Source organism: Leptosomus discolor, chromosome 3 (genome assembly GCF_034619465.1).
Source record: "Leptosomus discolor isolate bLepDis1 chromosome 3, bLepDis1.hap2, whole genome shotgun sequence".
Lineage (NCBI taxonomy): Eukaryota > Metazoa > Chordata > Aves > Leptosomiformes > Leptosomidae > Leptosomus > Leptosomus discolor.
Genome location: NC_141393.1, coordinates 83,929,575 through 83,949,225, shown reverse-complemented (window position 1 = coordinate 83,949,225; position 19,651 = coordinate 83,929,575). Strand labels below are relative to the sequence as shown.

General features: G+C 43.8%; 1 protein-coding gene across 5 annotated transcripts in view; it reads left to right on the top strand.

Annotated features, from left to right (window-relative positions):
• The window catches only part of ADGRL2 (adhesion G protein-coupled receptor L2), a 124,907-nt gene that overhangs the window by 88,471 nt on the left and 16,785 nt on the right, over positions 1-19,651 (top strand). For all 5 annotated transcript variants that reach the window (XM_086462887.1, XM_086462886.1, XM_086462885.1 and 2 more), the window contains 11 exons: positions 1,656-1,952; positions 2,502-2,605; positions 3,433-3,618; positions 4,675-4,713; positions 7,557-7,740; positions 9,070-9,192; positions 9,468-9,673; positions 10,755-10,928; positions 11,974-12,183; positions 13,183-13,403; positions 14,694-14,760. In XM_086462887.1, coding sequence (XP_086319013.1) covers positions 1,656-1,952; positions 2,502-2,605; positions 3,433-3,618; positions 4,675-4,713; positions 7,557-7,740; positions 9,070-9,192; positions 9,468-9,673; positions 10,755-10,928; positions 11,974-12,183; positions 13,183-13,403; positions 14,694-14,760 — 1,811 coding nt within the window. The remainder of the gene's footprint in view (positions 1-1,655; positions 1,953-2,501; positions 2,606-3,432; positions 3,619-4,674; positions 4,714-7,556; positions 7,741-9,069; positions 9,193-9,467; positions 9,674-10,754; positions 10,929-11,973; positions 12,184-13,182; positions 13,404-14,693; positions 14,761-19,651) is intronic.

Sequence of the window (19,651 nt, the reverse complement as noted above, 5' to 3'; positions counted from 1 at the left end):
TTCTGCAAGGGACGGCAAAGGCTTTTGGCGAATGTTAATTGGGAGAGCACTGGAAGGCTGGGTGCGTTGTAATCAAAAGCAAATGACAGCGGTTTCACAAGATGCCAGGCAAGCGCTTGCGGAAGAGATCGAGGGTTTCAGCGGGTTTGCTGCGCAGCTGCACAGACTGGGTTCGGGCAGCCAGGAGCGGGGCTGAAGAGGAGGCAGCCTCCAAAGTTCCTCATCTGCGCGCAAGCGAGGGATGAAAAAGCCCGTCTCTGCCTTTAGTCTTTAAAAACAGATCGTGGCGTTCAAAAACTCCACTCTAAATTCATATGAAAATAAGACGATGAATTCATATTCGAGACTCCTGATAAATTATAACTGAAATATAATTGAAAAAGGATTTTAAAATAATTGTTATCTGCCAAACTAGTGAAAGTTAATCTTACTCAAAACACTGACTTAAAAAGCATCTGCTGAAAGAAAGCGGGGCAGCTCTTCTGTTGGTTTTTGTTGATGATTTCATTTTAGAGAAGATGTATTGTCCAGTAAGTCAGAGTTCAAGGGCCTTGCAGAAGAAGAAAAGAAAAAAGAAAGAAAAAAGCCACTTTATCCACTGAAGTTAATCCTAAAATTAGCTTCATTTATTCCCGTGTCAGTTAGGATTTAAAAAATACTTGAGATGAGCTTATTTATTCTCGGCACAAGGATCTGTGCTTTTATGTGCCTGTAAAGCACTGTGAACACTAATGAAGGTTGGGAAATAATTAACGATAACTGGTTCAGTTGCTGCGCTCACTCATCGTTTCCGCCGTTGCCCAACACACGTTGGAAGGTGATGAACAGGAACGCAGGACTGTTCTCTCCTCTGGCATCGGCTGGTCTTGCCCCTGCCCAGCCCCAGCCCCTGCCTGGCTCAGGCTGTGCCCCACCAGCTCCAGCGACGCCTTCCCAACTGGGACCAGCTGGCGGAGGGGTTTCCCCTAAGCCGAGCCTGGCGTTTCAGGAGAGATTAAACTAGGGGCTTGCCACCGGCTTGAAGGAGTTGTGTCTTCGTGCCTGCTTTATCAAAAAAACCCAAAAGATGTTAAAGCCCAAAGCGTTCCAGCACGTGCAGGCCGGGCGCTGCTCCTGTTGGGAGCTACTGGGGCGTGCTGGGGCGCTCTCAAGCAGAAGGACTGCTGAGCAGGGAGATGTGGCGGTCATTATTTTCCTGGAAGGTGTGTCCTGAGTGACTTGGAAGTTTTGGGGTCTGTTGTTTTAAAAAGGTCTCGTTAGTTCCAGCCCGCTGCCGTCGTCGTTAAAGCTGGACCGCGTGGTTTACGGCACGCCGCTTCAAGTGGTTCTGGCTGTTGAGTTATTCCTGCTGCAGAAGTGATTAAGTGATCTTTAATGGCTTTGAGCGTGTTTGTTAGGTACTGATAACTCACTAGCGCTGCCTTTCAGCCTGTAGAAATGGAACTATCAATTTTTATTACGGCAGAGATTGTTTGGAGAATGTGCTGAAACATCATACTGGTGTGAGCTGGGAGGAAAAAAAGAGTAATATTAAAACGAAGGAAAGGAGATGCAGAGAATCCTTTAAAACTACATAAATAACACTTAAAGGACTTTGCTGTTTTACAATTTTGAAGTAATTTATTTTATTATTACTCTTAATTTTCTCTGTGCAGTGCCTACCACAGCAGTGACCATAACTTCTTCAGCAGAGCTGTACAAAACCACGGTGTCCACCACTAGCACGACGTCCCAGAAAGGCCCCGTAAGCACGACGTTAGCTGGAGGAACAAAGGAAGGGAGCAGAGGACCCAAGCCGCCGCCGCCCATTTCCACAACCAAAATCCCTCCCGTGACAAGTTTTTTCCCTTTGCCGGAGAGATTCTGTGAACCGACTGAGGCCAGGGAGATTAGCTGGCCTCAGACGCAGAGAGGAATGATGGTTGAACGCCCTTGCCCCAAAGGAACGCGAGGTACTGCCTTTCACATTATATCTTCCTTTCAAGCAGACGTCTCCAAAGCAATGCGCCGCTCTCTTGTGGTGAACTTTGTTTTGAATCTCAAGCTCTTTGTCGCACGTTTTTTTTGTCCCTTGGAGGACGCGGTATCCGCAGGCAGTGGTCAAGTTTTACTCTGCCAAAGGCGCTGGAGCGTAAGCCCCAGCGTCACGTGGCGCATGTGCTTTTGAGAACTCAAGTCAGATTTTGGGGCTTGGCTTGAGGACGGTTGTGAAATAGGCTTACAGCTGCCTTTCTCATTCCGAGCTCCCCTCTGGACGAGCTCCAGGAAGAATCAAGGGCTTTTTGTTTGTTTGCAGAAAACGTCTGGTACTTTTCACTGACTTTTTTTATTGCTGTTTGTAATCTACATTATTTCCTTACGTTTTTGTCAGTTATTGTCAACTGCTGCTGTTAGCAGCATTCAGAATTGAACAGCGCTTGGGAGCACGGCGTAGCCGGTGGCCTGGCTGCGCGCAGAAAAATGATTTCCTCGTCACCGTTGTTTTCTACCATCTGTTGTAGGAACTGCCTCGTATCTCTGCCTGGTCCTAACGGGAACGTGGAACCCCAAAGGCCCTGATCTTAGCAACTGCACCTCACACTGGGTAAATCAGCTGGCTCAGAAGGTTGGTTGAAACCTTTTAATCTGGTGATTGAGGATTTTAACTCGGAGCATTAATAATTCAGCTTGTTGAAGGCGTCTTTATTACTCCCTGTTCATTTAAAGTAGAAGGAGTTACTTGGTGTGCAAAGCAGTGGCCAACAGCTAGGTTCGTCTGTGGGTTTTGGTACGCCCTCCCTCTCAGTTCTTGTGCTGAATCTGTGATGACCCGTTGTCCTCGCTCCTTAAAGCGAGGTGGCTTTGCTGGTGTTCACAAAACAAAAGCCGTATTTGCTTAATGAATCAAATAATCGTAAATCACACAGCAAAAACTGTGGTATACAGCGAGGTTTTTTTGGTTCAGGAAAAATTATACTGTAATAAATAGATTTTTGTCTGAGTGCATTAATAACGGTGTGATTAAAGCACAGAGCCACTTTCTGTGTATTCCCTCCCCACTGAGATTTACTAAGTTTATGAAAACTGGATAATTTGTTGTCAGTACCAGGCTACTTGACTTTCAAATGCCTCGAGCAGTGGTAGGAACAAATAGATTTCTTACCGTCTGATAACGGCAGTAAAAGAAAAGTGAGGATGAATAGAAGATCTAGCCCAAAAGTCCCAGTCTGGTTGCTGGTTTTGATGGCTGTTAAGAACTGCTTTTGTGTGTCACGGATCTAAGAACCTTTAATCTTCTGAGATAAAGAGAACGTTATTGGTCTCAATTAGTTGCAGATTTCCACGTACGTGCGAATGGTTATTTCACCACAACAAAGGTACACGGGGAATTGGAATTAGGAGCCGCAAGCCAAACAAGGGACCCTGCTGAGATAATATAAATTGTCATTTCAGATCCGAAGTGGGGAGAACGCTGCTAGTCTGGCCAACGAGCTGGCTAAGCACACCAAAGGCCCGGTCTTCGCTGGCGATGTGAGTTCTTCGGTGAGGCTGATGGAGCAGCTCGTGGACATTCTGGATGCTCAGCTGCAGGAGCTGCGGCCCAGTGAAAAAGACTCTGCTGGAAGGAGTTACAACAAGGTACACGCCTCCCGTCACCTCCCCCTGCTGGGATAACCATTGCCCTTGTGGGTTTTTTTGGTTTTTTTCCCTTTCAAAAATATGAAACTATACTTTGTTCCCGTGTGCTTATAGTTCTGGAATAAACATGTAAGAGAAAACAGCAGTAAATACCCAGTGGAAAGTTGCAATTACCTTCTTCAGGGAATAGGATGTAATTCACAATAGCTGACTGGTCCTAAAGCACAGAGCTGTGTCCCTTATTAAAATCTGGAGCGCGTTCTCACCAGTGTGCGGGAAATGGGCATTAGCTCTCCGAAATTCTGTAACAAATCAGCGTGGTGATCCAGCGCTCCTTTTAACCCTGAACGTGTAATAAAATCAGTGGGATTCTGCATAGGTGCAGGGTTTTATTTTCATCTGACTTCCTGCAGAATAACAGCACTCTCTGAGCCTTTTAAAGACGCCAGCATCGCTTATAATTGAGCTTTATAAAAATGCCTTAATCCGCGTAGCCGAAACACGAATAACTGTGTTCTCTGGAATGATGTTCAGAGAAAACGTCTGTCTTTGTGGTTTAAGTACAAATCACAAGTGCTGTTACCATTCCTCTCCTTCTCAGAGGAGACGCTGTGTTTCTTGGCCTCTTCCTTGCCTCAGCTTAGTCAACAAGCTACAAACGAAACATTTTTTCAGCCTCCTTCAGAGAGCGAGCTCCGTGCTCTCCTCTCTTATTTTGGCGGTAGTTTTATTTACAGTCCCTTGCTGCCCTTAAAAGAGTTTTCCCAGAGACAGACCGAGTGCCCGCACAGGGATTTTTCTCCTTTGACCTTTTCTCACAAATCCCACCGTTTGGGCAAAGATAACTGGGTGCCTGTGTGAAGGTTGGGGGAAAATGTTTCCTGTGTGATGGTTTTTTTGCAGCCATCGCTGGACAGAAACCAGATGAATGTCCAGGCTGTGGTTCAAATTCGGGATTTGAAACACCAGAACTTAATTTTTTTTTTTTTTTTTTGATATTTCTGAAGCTTTCCAGAGTGTGTCTAACTTCTGATTTTCTTTTTTCTTACTAAAAAGCTCCAAAAACGAGAGAAGACATGCAGGGCTTACCTTAAGGTATCTCTCCTGTGCTGTCACCCTGCTTTCTCCCCGCTTCAGCAACCTGCCACGCTTTATCATCTTGCTGCATGATCCTGTGTATTTCAGTCTTTGATAAATGTGTATTGTGCCCCGTATCAGCTGTACAAATGTTGGCTTTGCACAGGTGTAACACTGAGAAAAAAAAAAAAAAAAAAATTGAAGATCAAAGTTTATACCTCTTTTACCTCAACTTGTTCAAAACTAAAAGAGCAGAAATGGTTGTTCTCTGAATTGGAAGTAACATCTCTCTCATAATACAACTTTGGGTGGAGGAAAAAGCTGGCAACTGAACAGAAATTACTGCAGCTTGGTAGTATTTAATATCAAAGACTGTTTGGAGTTAATTTGCTTGCATGAAAAACGTACATTATGTAGCCTGCTTTGTTCTGTGTGTATTCTTACACCTAGTAAAACCACTCCTCCTTACAGCTGTAAGAGTTGTTACACAGGGCAGATTCAGTGACTTCAGGATAAAACGTAGAGACAAGCCCTTCTCTAACTTCACCAGTGCAGTGTGTGCCGCGTGTCCCATTCACCAGGCTGTGTGGAAGGCATGTAACGCATCGCTACCCGATTTGCAGTCCCTTTCCCTCTGCTGTAGAACGGCTGTCCGCAGCGGCCGGCTCCTGCCCTGCAGCGCGGTGGCAGCCGTGCCGCCTCGCGCCTCTGAAGAAGGGAAAAAAGTCCTAGAACAGATCGTGTCTGGCTCTGAAAAATTTTATTGCACGTTTTTTCAAAGTTTCTTTTAAAATACTGGTGTTTACTTGTACCCTCTGAGATGAAATGTAAGAAGGAGTTTTGAAAAGAACTTTGAAATACTTTGCGACATAATAAAATAATTCAGGCTCTTACTGAAGGGGCATTTCTCTGCGCAGGGCACTTCTGTCTTTTATCCTGCAGCCCAGGAAGGGGATGAGAGATGTCCAGTTGTGCAAAAATTTGACAAAAAGAGACAAAGATCCGGAGAGATAACAGTTGTAATAGCTTTTTTTAGTAGAAAATGGTTTTTAATAGCAAAGGGAAACCCAGGTTTGAGCAGGGCGAGTTTCCTTACTTCGTGTTCAGTAGCAAACGTGACGGTGAGAAGAGCAGCAAGGGGGTTGCTCCGACACCTGCCTTGTGGCGCTGCGTGGTCTCCCCTCGGGCTGCAGGCAGCGGGTGTTTTCCAGGGGAAAAACGCAGAGTTTGCTTATCCCGGGATAAATAAAAAGGGTTCCTTGTTCATGAGGGCACAGCGTCAGCGCCGTGTGGAGATACTCAAGAAACCATAGCACAACCTTAATTTCCAGCCGGCGTCGTTCTCTGTAGGTCTCAAATGGGCTTCTCTGCTTAGATAAGGCTAATAAACCTCTTGAAATTACAAATCAAAAGCTGACTTACACCATGCAAATGAAGCAAGTTCCCACTTTGTGACAGAGGATTCATTTGTACCTCAGATTAGAGGCTCCAATCTGTATTTCTTGGTGACTAATGAATCTGGCCTCTGCAGACCAATTTCTGTTCCACTCTAGTTAATGGCTGCAGCAGTATCGGTGCGAGCATTTTGACTGTTCTGTCTCCCATTAGAGAAGGAAAAAAGGCTTTTCATGCCACTTCGAAGCATCTTCCACCTGCCAGGAAGGTCGTGGTGGCTCACAATGTAGACAGAAAGAGGATATTAAAATGGAGTCGGCTAATTAATCTTGCTCTGACAATAGCCTTGACCGACTTTTCCTATTCGTTTATTTGCACAATAAAGTATTCCAGACCGACATCTTTCTGTTTGTACAATGTGTTCTGTTTCCATTTCCAACGCTTTCAAATTGATCAAACAAATTATATATATGCTTGATGACACATTACGACTGGGTAAATGGGACAGAGTAAACAGGGTGTTTCAGCAATGCATGGCGTCCTCAGCGCACAGCATCCGGAATGCACAGCTGCATTATGCATTAACGTGAGAGCCTGCCTCCGATTGATTAACTGATTACTCTGATTGATTGGATTATTTTGTAAAAATAATGTAATCATGTCACTGAATTCTTCTTCTTCCTTATTTACTGTTACTTTACGTGCAGCCTAATGAACCTTAAAACGTGATGATAGAGTTGTTCCAGGCAAGACTTCCAAAATGGCACCTTTACTCAAGTTTTACTCTTTTGCCTTCCCTGATAACAGGGACAGTCAGTGGATGTCTTGTTTGCTCTATTGATTTCCCTTTTTAACTGACCTTTGTGCAGCAGTGGGAGTCAGTAATCTTTTTAAGTGTCTATGAACAGGTACAGGAACAGGAGGTGGGGGCCCGAGTGGCCTGGGCTCATTTGTATCCCCTGAGTCAGCTTCGTGCCGTGCCTCCTGTAATAAAGGAGGCAGTTTGTCATAGACAAGTAGCTCGCCGTGCTGCGACTGCACGGGTTGGGCTCAGTTTCCAGAAGAGTAGTATTGTCATTTCAGCCTAAACGGCAGATTTTTAAATAGAAGTTATACGTTTTGACGTTAACTGGGAGATGAAAGCTTCGGGCAAAACTTGTGGCGTTTATTTTTGCATTTTTCAGCACGTTAATAAGACCGCCTTTGTGTCTGGGGCGAGACGAGTCAAAGCTGCACGTTTACCACTTAGAGACCGTGCGGTGCTGGTGGCTCACTGCACTGCTGCTCCTGCTGATCCAGCCAGGGGAAGGAGAATGTTCTTATGTTGAAGGTCCTTTTCCAGTGCCATTAAATGGCAGTAAATCATTCCGACACTGAAGTATTATAATTGTCGCCAGGTACCATTGGAACTTTTCCCCAGCTGCCCAGGGCGGTCGGACCTAATGGTAGTTCTTTAATGCACGCAGGCAATTGTGGATACGGTGGACAACCTGCTCAGGCCTGAAGCTCTGGAGTCCTGGAAGGACATGAACTCTTCAGAACAAGCCCACGCAGCCACCATGCTTCTTGATACGTTGGAAGAAGGGGCTTTTGTCTTGGCTGATAATCTCTTAGAACCAACCAGGGTCTCGATGCCCACAGAAAATATCGGTGAGCGGGTTTCTTTTCAAGTGTGTTTTAACGCGCCGCGCGTTGTCTGTACGCAAAATCGGGAAAAAATATTCCGGGTGGCGATGTGCTCTTTGAAAGCTGAGCTGCACGGCGTTTGGTGGAAGGGTAGGTGCTCCGAAGCAGGGCAGGCGTGCTTGGCTTGTTTAGTTCTTCAGAATTAGCATTCTCCTTCAGTGCCATTCATACAGCGTGACGTGGAAAGCCGTGGACGTTGCAAAAGTTGATTTACCGCTGAAAAATCGTTAGCAGAACGTATGGGTATGAAGAGTGCTTAAATGGCAGGGTATGGATTTTTGGAGGTAACTGCTTTCTGTAGAGCTGCAGAAATGCTTTCCTGTTATATATAAACCGTTCCTAATGAATTTAAATTACTTTTTTTTTTTTTTTTCAACGTTCTCTGCCAGTTAAATATTTCAGGCACTCAGAACGTCGGCCAAATGTTTATATTAAACATGACTGCCTTCAGGTAAAAATGTGTTCAGTGAACTACATCTCCCATAATGCAGAATAGCTATGCTCCAGAGACTGCAAAATAGCTGGAGATAGTTGGAGCATGGTTTGGAATTTAAGTGGTGACAGAGAAATGAAGGGGTTTGGTATTAGAGATGTGCAAATATTGGTACAGGGCGTGTGTTACGGCAAAAATCATTGCTGTGCATAAAATTAAAATGCCTTCGTCTTATTAGAGGGATTAATGTAGTCTCAGTGAGGTACAAGGAAGCTGCAAGGCTGCTAATTTGAGGGGTACCGAGATGGAGGCTTGGAACAGGCTGCAGAAATGAGACTTTCCACGTTTCAACGTCTGTGTGTTGGTAACTGCAGAAGGTGACTCTGCCTAGATTTAATTGGCGTAGGAAGATCCGGGGAAAGGCGTTACGGTCCGTCGTCGACGGAACCGCGCCGGTTGTTGGTGCAGGAAGGTGGGAAGAGTCAGGGCGAACCTCTCTGGGGCTCTACAGGAGCGGTTCCGTGGAGCTCAGTAGCCTGGACGTCGCTTCTGTGATGAGCTGTCTCCAAGCCGCCGTTGGTGGCTCAGCGCTCGTGCCACGCGGGGCTGGATCCCCAGCGCGCGCACCGAGTGCTGTCCCTTAGTAGTGAGCACGAGGTTTGGTTGAAAAAAATAACTCTCTCTGCTTGAAACATGGAGCACAGGCCTGTCTTAGGGTGGCAGATGGGGACAGCAGTGAGAAACCCAAATAAAGGGTTTGGGGGAAGAATACTGTCATCTGGCACGTTGCCTTCTGGCCAAGAGACTTCTCTGCATTCTCCTTTCTTACCACTCCCCCCCCCCCTCTCTGTTCTGCGTAGTTCTGGATGTTGCAGTGCTCATTACGGAGGGCCAGGTGCAGGACTTGAAATTTCCTCAGGGCAGCAAAGGAGGCAACTCGATTCAGCTCTCCGCAAGCACCGTGAAACAGAACAGCAGGAACGGTGAGTCTCGGGCACGCAGCACTGAAACTCCATTAACTTCTCTAAAACCTGCATTACCTCCCCTAATTAAAATATCAAAACAAAACACAACAAAACTCCTCTGTGGCTTTTTTCTCAACGAACATGAGTACCTGGGCGTTCTTCTTCATACCCATAGCCTGAAAACGCCTCTCTGTTCCCTGCTGCGTTATTGCCCGTCCCTTAGAGCACGGGTTGCTGTCTTTCTGTCAAGCTCTGGGGCACGACGACGGGGTGGTTTTTTTTGTCTTTTGTAGGATTAGCCAAACTGGTTTTCATCATTTACAAAAGCTTGGGGCGTTTTCTCAGTACTGAAAATGCCACCATAAAGCTCGGCAGCGACTTCGCAGGGCGGAACAGCACGATCGCCGTCAACTCCCACGTCATCGCGGCCTCTATCAACAAGGAGTCCAGCCGGGTGTACCTGACGGATCCTGTGCATTTCACGCTGGAGCACATTGATGTGAGTTATGCTAATGAATTAATGGGAAGGTCATAAAATCAGCAAGAGAGAGAAGCAATGCAGAAAAATAACCTTTTTTCCATTTGAATTTTAAATGTTGGACTAGGTCAGAGACACAACCTTAGTTAAGTCTGTGAACATAAAATTAAATGAGCCTGGTTCAGTGATTATTAGAACTTAAGTGTATTCTTAATGAAAGCTAATTCAGTAATCAACATGAAAATGTAAATGACTAATTTGTTTCTAACTGAAAATTAACTCTTACCTCAGTAGCAGGGCAGAAAATAACTGTTAGGATTCTTGATGGTCTGATGTAGCAAGTTTTAATGACGCTTTAACTTTCTGCATTAGTTTTAGACCAAGTTCTGGAAGCCTGTACAAATTGTTTAAATGCATTTATTTAGGGAAGAATAAAGTGTTATGTCTTTGTTATACTTTAATCTTGTGTATATTTTCTTCACAGCAGTTCATTTGTTGTGTTTCTTTGCTCGTTAGTTTGGTCCTTTCTGTTTTCATGTCTCACATGGGAAACATAAATAATCAGTACCATGATAGAGAAAACGTGGTTGGGTTTTCCTCTCATTTGGCCTCTTTTTATAAGTCTCTTTTGATTTTTTTTTTCATCAAAATAGATAGGCGTTGAGGAATGAACTTTTTCCTGGTGTCTGTTCACATGACTTTGGCCTGGCCAAAGGTGAGAGGCAAGGGAAAAAGTTGATGTTTTCCAATTCTCAATTACAGGAAAAATATCTTCAGGATAAACTCACAGTCCTAATTTTGCAGAAAGCAGAAATGGCTATAATGTACCATCAGTCCATAAAATCGTAAGATGGAAATGGTAATTGTTTAAAATTGGGTCTACAGTAATTGAGACTACGCTTTAGAGTGTTTCGGACTATAAAGTCCCTTTTAAACTAGATGTCTTCCTTGTATAACAGAGTCCACAGTTTTGCTGATGAAAAACTTTATTGTCCGAAACATGCAAAGTTTAATCTAAATTACCCTTTACACATACTAAGCAATTGTTATTGCCATCTTGGTGTGTAAAATCCTCACTTTATGTTATCCTTTTATCTCCCAGCCTGACAATTATTTCAATGCAAATTGTTCCTTCTGGAACTACTCAGAGAGGACGATGATGGGATACTGGTCAACTCAAGGCTGCAAACTGGTGGACACAAATAAAACTCACACAACGTGTGCTTGCAGTCACCTAACCAACTTCGCAATTCTTATGGCTCATCGGGAAATCGTGGTAGGTAATGATGTTTCTAGCCGTCGGCGGGGGACAAACTTTTAAAGATTTATCTATCAATTTTCAGCAAGATCCAAAATGGCCGAAGTTTTCTAAGTATTTATAGCTTCTACCCACTCCGTCCAATGCAATTTGCTTTCTGTAGCACTTTTCTTCCTCACCCGTAAAGTTACGAGCAGAGTAATGGGAAAGAAAAACAAGGAGGCACAAGAGTTTTCTTCAAATCCTATTTTGAAGTTGCTGACCAACCTTACAACCATTGTGCAGAATTTGCCCGGTACGGCTGGAGAGTGTCGGTAGGGGCAGCGGTGCAGGCTCTTCCCTGGAAGCACAGGGGAAGAGCAGGAAGGTCAAGGAGCGTCCATCCGGGTTTTTGAAATGCCTCTTCATACTCTTGAAATTTTCTTGTCTAGTTAAAGCACTGAGTGGGTGTGAGGGGGCCCGGAGCGTGCAATATCTGCAGGGATGGGAGGCTTCTCATAAAGCCATTGTATCCTGAAAGGTCGCTGAAAAGATAACAGAGGTGACAGGAGTGATTCTGTCACCGCTGAAGGAAGGACCTTAGCTAAACGTGAGACAAGAGCTGGAGTCACATGTGTAACGTCTCCTGCATGTTGTCCCAGCTGGTCTGTTGCTTTCTTCTCCACCGGGGAGTTGCGGGTCTGTAGGACAGAACACGCACTCTTACAGGAGGTCCCAGGGAAAGCTCTCCTCTTTCCTTGCATCAGAGCCTAGTGGCACTCTGAAATGGTTATGTTTCTCTACTTGTTCTTGCCTGGTAAGTTTACAGGGAGCCGTGGGAAAAGTAAAAATGCTGTCCGATCTGGCAAAAAGAGTCACGTTTTTCTCTGAGACCTGCTCCTTTTCTGCTTACCCTAATCCTGCTCTTCTGGGAAGCTGACCTGAGACTGAGAAATTACTGAGCACCTTTTGCCCATCTCATGTAATGAACAAGTAACTTTTCTGGATGCTACCTGTGAAAATCGGGTTTTGTTTATACTCATAAAGAGTCATATTAATTTTCTCCATTCTTGGTTATTTCTAGTACAAAGATGGAGTGCACGAATTGCTCCTCACTGTCATCACCTGGGTGGGAATTGTCATCTCTCTTGTTTGCCTGGCCATCTGCATCTTCACATTCTGTTTTTTCCGTGGCCTGCAAAGTGATCGTAACACTATTCACAAGAACCTTTGTATCAACCTATTCATTGCTGAGTTCATTTTCCTCATAGGCATCGATAAGACAGAGTACAAGGTAAGTTTCCTCTGTGTGTACTGGTCTTGTTCTCCGAAATGACTGTTTGAAATGGAGTTGAATTAAAACATGACAACACTGCCGAGCTTTCAGCGTTCTGACACAGCAAGGCTGAAATGAAAGCTCAGCGTGAAAATAAGATAGGCATGTTCATAAATAGTATTTACGTCCATCAGAAATATCACTGTGGCCTTAATTTCCCACTTACTGCCGTGGGTTTCATTTTCAGTTGAGAAACATCGGCTATTAACGAAGCAGGTGGTTCAACTTTTGAAAGAGGAGTTGAAATGAAATGTTGACCTACTAAGAACATACATGTTTTCTCTGTATTGTCCTATGTCTGGACAGCTATTGACTACTTTTTTCTGTGGATATTAGTACAGAGCCTTATCTGTATATTTACGCATTTTTCACACCGCACGTTCTTGCAGGTTTTTTGGCATTGTGTCGGCGAAATTAATTCTGAAGCAATCCATTGGGTTGAAATCTAATAATTCAGTGTAGTTTCATCCAGAACTCGGCCACAGGGGCGAGTATTCGGATTGATTTCTGTTATGACAGTAGAAACTTCCATAATTAGAGCAGATAAACATGGCTTGCTGGCCACGTCGTAAGTTTAAATAAGCGGTGTTACCTTAGGCATCTGGAACCAACACTTCATGTCTCAGATTATCTAAGCGGTTAAGTCCTAAAACCACATACATTTCAAAATCAGAGAGCTGCTTATAAATTTGCAAAGCCCGCTCTGTGATTGAAGACTGGGGGGTGAGGGTGCGATTGCCTTACCTTCAGTCCCACTGTTGAGCTAATTTACTCTCTGTGGCCAGACATTAGTGTTTTCAAATGTTCAGTGTATGCGTTCAGGTAGGGAAAATGCCCCTGAATTTGTGAAAGATCTCTGATAGAAGTACGTGCTGCTCTGTGACACACTGTTTAACTGGAGATGTGATGGTGTGAAGATTTTGTGGTTTATATTTCCGTCTTTCTTTTTCTCTGCAGATTGCATGTCCCATATTCGCAGGTCTCTTACACTTTTTCTTCCTGGCAGCCTTTGCCTGGATGTGTCTAGAAGGAGTGCAGCTTTATCTAATGTTAGTAGAAGTATTTGAAAGTGAATATTCCAGGAAGAAGTACTATTATGTTGCTGGCTACCTCTTCCCTGCTACAGTAGTTGGTGTCTCAGCAGCTATTGACTATAAGAGCTATGGAACAGAGAAAGCGTAAGTAATTGCAAGTGACCTGAGTGTTTTTCAAGTGAATAATTTTTTAAAGCCTATTAGTTGTCAGAGGGTCCCTGACAGACTAAAATACCGTCTGAAAGCTTTATTTGTGAGAGAATGGCAATGCTGTGCACAAATTACAATCAAGTCTTTTGTAATTCTCTAGGTTCAGAGGATTTGTACTCTAGAGAGACCGGTTCTAAATTATGGTCTTTCTTTTAACACAAAAGATTGACCTGAAACAAATTGAAAAAGTAAATAACTTTTTGGCCTCAAATGTATATCAAGTAAAAAAATCTCAACTTAAAGTATCTGACAGGCCTAACCACCCAGTTTTAAGCTAATGCTTCATTAGATCTCTTTGTTGAGCTGCCCCTCCAGCTAACTCTCGTCCTGAATTATGACAGTACAGTATTCCAGCCCGTATGTTTCATTTTGATAATACTTCATCAGGCAAGTAGAGCAGGATGAAAATTAGCCACTGCCTTTTATTGACGAAAATACAGATACAGACAGAAAGTGGCAGAAGGTAGACAGAAAGCGTTTTTGAGGATTTGAGTTGCTGGAGGCATGAATTTGCCTTCCAGTAGTGTTTACGTTGTCCTTTGATGACATTAGTTACAGAATGGGAAGGTACTGTTGACTACAAGAAAGCCGCTTGATTTTGCTGCTGCTGAAAGACACCTGAGAGCAGTTCAGCAGGGAGCGGGGCTGGGTGAGAACCGGCTCGCTAGGCAAGGCTGGCCCTCACAGGTTTACCCGCCGTGCAGTCTGGTGTCATGGTGTTGGTGCTCTGCTCTTCAGCTCCCAGCTGGGGCGCTTTATTTACGCCCTGTTGTTTTTCAGCAAGGCAGTTCAGGCAGCTGAACGTTTCCTGTCCCCTGTTCCTCGGGAGGAAGCGCTTTGCATAGGACATAAATAAGTTAAAAGCAGGTTTTGAAGATTACGTGGGAAACCTGTGAAAAACACTTAGCTGACGTTAGATTCGTCAGCCCACGATGGCACCCGTCACCAAGGCTTTGGCTGAAAGGAGAGAGGGCTCGAGTTGGTGTAGTTTCTTCTTACCTGTTTGCCATTCCTGATGATGTATTTTCAAGTTCCATAGTGTTGTTAAACAGGACTCACAGAAGAGTTTGAGGTTGGGAAGAATTGTCCATGGACTAAGTGGTAGTGTGCAATGTTTATCAGTGTTTACTGGCAAAATGTTGGCTTAAGAACTCTTTTCCCGTTTATGGGACTGAGGTGCTAATGCAGTTGTTCACTTTTCATTCTCTTTTTTTTCCACGATAGTTGCTGGCTCCATGTAGATAACTATTTTATCTGGAGTTTCATTGGGCCTGTTACCTTTATTATTCTGGTAAGAACTTTGTTTTTTCCTTTCCTTTCCTTTTAGGTTGCCCCATAGCAAAGCTAAAATAACACCAGTCATTACCATGCTTATTCACAAGACATTTCATGAATATGCTTATAAACAATTCGTAACGTGACCAGTGGTTATATAAATGTTTAAAAATCTTTAAAGAGTGCTGCCCAAATGATTAATTGTCAAAGCTGTGGTGGCACTTCAGCGCAGCCATCTTTTCCTAATGGCTTCAGCTCTGAAGGTCGTATTGACATGTGTAGTCATACGAAAAATCAATGAGGTACTAAACACAGGGGTTTTTTAAAGGAACCATTATTATTATTGCTTTCAATTGAGTCACTATTGTACACGTTCCAGAATTTAACTGTTAATTATCCAACGTAATTATCTCAAAAGGGTGTTCTAATGCATTGGGTAGTTAAATAAATCTTACATTTCATTACACTTTCACAGCATTTGTATGTGTATTTGCACATGCGCATTTTCCCGTGACTGCTTCTGTGTGTATTTATGCTGCATGCAATGTATGTCAGACATACAAGTTCATCTGGTTTAGTATAAATAATAGAATATGATGTTACCAGTAGAAAGCGTGTCCTTGCAGCCGTTTGAGTAAAGCGGTTGTACACGTGCACACCCGTCTGTACAGCTCACGACCGACTGTCGCGTTCACACACCAGTTACCCGCTCCCTGAGCGCTCGCAGGTAAAAAGCCACGTAGCCGTGTGTCAGCCCCGGGAGAAAACGCCTCCCTGTTACTCCAGACGATCACTGCCAACACTGCACAGCGCAGGGATTTGGAAGGCGAGGGAAGGCAAGGTGGGCATTTTGGATCACCTTGTTTCTCCCCGCTAGTTCAGTGTCTTTAAGCCTGGCAATACTTGGGAAATACTCCAGAAGGCTGGTGCTGGGGACGTCGCCGATGTTCACAGAGAGCTTTTCTCATCACTGCTGAGAGTTTGGAAGGATGGATTCATTTGTTTTCATGCTTTTGGAGTAGTTGCCTGTTCCCCTGCCTTTACACGGCAGTAGAGTTGCGAAAAGTTAACACAAGTTCAGTTCCCTTGGATTTCCAAATTTCAGGAATTGTGTTTTGTCATCACAATTGATGTACATGCATCAGGCATGGTTTTGAGATTTCTGACTTTTCTAGAGCTATACGCCAGACGTTCTATTTCAGCATTTTTTGTAGCTTATAGTTTGCTTCTCCATCTAAAAACAAACTGATCCTTTCGTTATGGAACTTTCTATAAAAAATGTACCCAGCCAGTCTTTTGTGGGTGCTTTATTCCTTCCTGGTACCTTCAGTGTTGAGACAAGCTTACATATATTTAGGTTTGTTTTACTCTCTGTTCCTATCAAAAACTATTTCAGTCCTTAAGCAGTCGCTTACGAAAAGATGGTTGTGCAGTGTAGAAGTCATTTGAGTTCACTGGCATATTTTCAAAGAAATAGTGTAGATGCCAAAACTCCTGTGCGTGTGAGTTGAATTAGAACGATTATAGTGTTTGTAAGATTTAAGTGTAGACCATAGCAGTTGTACAGAGTTTATTCTAAACACATTTAAATTAAATCAAGTCTCAGGGTGATAGGGATTCTTTTTTAATTAAACCTTCGGTTACAATTGAACAGTATACTTAGTATTTTCACGATGATAGACAGTATTCTTCCGCACAAAGCAGTTTCTTGCAGTTGTTGTCGTCATTACTAGAAAATTGTTCTAAGTTCCGTGCCGCAGCAGTTCAGTTACCTCAAGTCTGATTGTGCGGTGATAATTTTCCCTTTTGTGTCTGGCTTTTTATTTTATTGTTACTGGGAGTGTTTTGCTAAGTCACCTCTATTTCTCTCTCTTGCTTTAAAATAACATTTCACATGGGAAGCTCAGGGCATTGCTGACGGCTCTTTCACTTCCTCATAACCAGGTCAGAGTGAGAATAGAGGTGAAGGGCATTTAATCATATTGACCATGTACAGACATAGTTCACTATTATTTACTGGCCATGACATTATTATCCTCCAGCAAATCATTTAGGCTGAGACGCAAAAGGCCTTTGGGAGCAGTATTCCCAACTTCAAAAATATGAAACAGCAGGTAGCAATCACAGCACAGTTCCTGGGAGTAATTCTTCTCCAGCAATTGCTTTGCCCTCTAATCGTCCCAACTGAGAAAGCAAGAGAGAGTGGAGGAAGACGTGTGAGAAGTGTAATGGCTGAAAAGTAGTGCGTCGTGTGCAGTGGAACCAAAGAGCCGTGTTTGTAGGGTGACCCGCTTGGCGTCGGGAGCACGTGAGGGCTTCACCTCGGTAGGCTTTCTGACATCTTAGATCACTTTGATGATTCTCAGTTTAATAGTACTGTCAATGCACATAAACCCTTTTTTGGACAGTATTGCCTGCTACTTTATTTACAAATCCTTCTCCGAGTTTGTAGGCGTTTGCACTGGTGTTTATATACAGCTCTGCCCAAAGCGAGGGTGGGCAGTATGAGGGGGGAAGCATGGGGTTCCTCAGCGCATCTTCTGAGGAACTTTCACCTTCACTGTGTCCATGGTCTGTCGTGCCTTTGGGCACCAGGGTTATTATATCTATGAGAAAAGAACATGTAAGTAATGAGTGGTGGGAAACCATTAGTATGCCTGAAATGGTTTAATGAAAGCTTGGATCATGATACGTCAGGAGCTGTTCTTATCATTTGGACAGCTCCATCTGCATCTTTAATAATTAATTCAGTTCAGTAAGAGTTCAGTGTGCACACTCATTTAGGAGCCTTCTTCAGAGAGCACCTCTCTCGCTGCCAGTCCCAGAGAGAAATAGGCTTCTGCATGGCTAAGAGCAAAGATCTGGAGATACAAGAGCAGTTTTAGAGCTGCATTTGCAAGGTAACAAAAGCTCGGGGGAGTTCAAAAAGGGTCAGAACATGTGCAGTTCAGCTAGGTTACTTCAGAGTGGTGTTTCTGTTCTTCTGTCTTATCATATCCATGTCAGCACTGCAGGCTGTGTGGAATGAATTTTAAGCTGCTAAGCTCAGGCGGACGTGATTCAATTGAGCGGGTTCATGGCTATAAAACAAACAGCACGCTCCTGTAATCTATGGTCAGAAAAGCCTGGGTATGTTGACTTCTGTGTAGCTCCACATTCATTCATGCCCGAGGAATGGGGGACGTTGGTTTGACTTCCAGTCAGCCAAAACTACTGGAGCTGGCTTCTCGCAGGTGGAGCCAATGTATTAGGCTACCAAAGGTTGTTTAAGCCAAAATTCCTGGGATGTCCTGTGCCGTTAACATAGGAAAGATGGTTTCTGTTTTCACTGGGGTCGAGGCGTTGCTTCACCAAAATCAGTGGGCGAGTACCTACAGATGCACGCGTAATCGAGCTCCGCGTGTGGAAATGGTCTGTATTTGTGAGCTTGTGCATACAAGTAACGTGCATACAGCTTTGTGTAGGAGACACTTGATAAATGGCATTTATGTATTGCTCACGGGGGGAAATTTATCACAATTATTGCAAAATCTAGCTTTACTGGGCTACTGATTCCTTGTACCTGCAACTCATTCCCATCCATTAGTCTTCTGTGCAGGTTGTTACATCCACTTTTTTCAAAAGTTAATTTGGCTTGAAGACACTCCCCCTCTCAAAATTACTAGGTTTCAGGTGCCAGAAAAACAAAATTCCTGCTTATACCATTTTCATGTCCAGTACCATCTGATTTCCAAACCAGAAATGGCCCTCTGTACGTTGGCTATGAACGAAGCGTGATCTTCTTCCAGGGTGCTGCACTTGATTATTACCATAACAATTCTTCAAATTTCATATTTTGTAGTAGTTAAATTTTGATTTCTTCATATATATCTAATTGTCTTCCTTTCGCTCTGTTCTATCCAATTACTCTTTTCATATTAAGAGATGAGTAGGAACTAGTATTTTCAAAGGTGCTCTAATTACTTTTTTTTTACTTTCACATACATTTATAAAATCAGAGTATAGATTAAGCTAGTTCTCTATGTAGTCCAATATCCTATCTCTTATAGCAGATAATGTATTTTAGAAATTACAGCAAAAGCCTAGTATAAACATTAATGAAATACTAGTTTTTGCTAATTGTTTATCAGTTAATGTTTCAGGAGCTCCCCCATTATCGCCGCACCCACTGTAGCTGTGGTTTTTGTCGCTCTCAGTATCACAGCAGGATCTTCAAATCCAAACCTGATGTCTGACCAGAATTTCAATTCCTATTTTTAGCCTCCGAAAGAGTGTTGGTCTGATTTTCAGAAGCATGAAGGAGATTTTACTGACTTTATCAAGGGTAAAATTTCCCGACTGAGTTGTATACACTGTGGCTGTGTGTGTGTTTTTACACGATGCATTTGTATTGTTTATATCCTTGAAGGAGAGCGGTACTGTTCAGGTGCAGGTTTGGGTTCATCTAGGGTGGATGCAGCCCAGCTGTCAGGATGAGGCCCAGCCAGTCACTACCCCTTACGTTATATGAAGTGATGAGAAAGTCATCAATGTCACAGGCCCGTTTTTTCTCTTACAAGTTGCTTTCAGAAGGCCTTCTTGCCGTTCACGTGGGCCTTTATGTGACCCCAGAGTACGGCGTGTTTGTCGTGGACGTTCTTCTTAAACAAAGGTGTCCTGCCTGGACCATCTGTCGAGCTTGGAGAGCATCAACAGATGCGTTTGCTCAGATCAGTAACAGCTCAGTCCTCATACGGTCATGGAACAGTTCAGGTTGGAAGGGACTCCGCTCTGGCACAGGTGGCAGAAGCCCCATCCCTGGAAACGCTCCAGGTCAGGTTGGATGGAGCTCTGAGCAACCTGGTCCAGCTAAAGATGTCCCTGCTCACTGCAGGGCCTTGGACTAGATGGCCTTGAAAGGTCCCTTC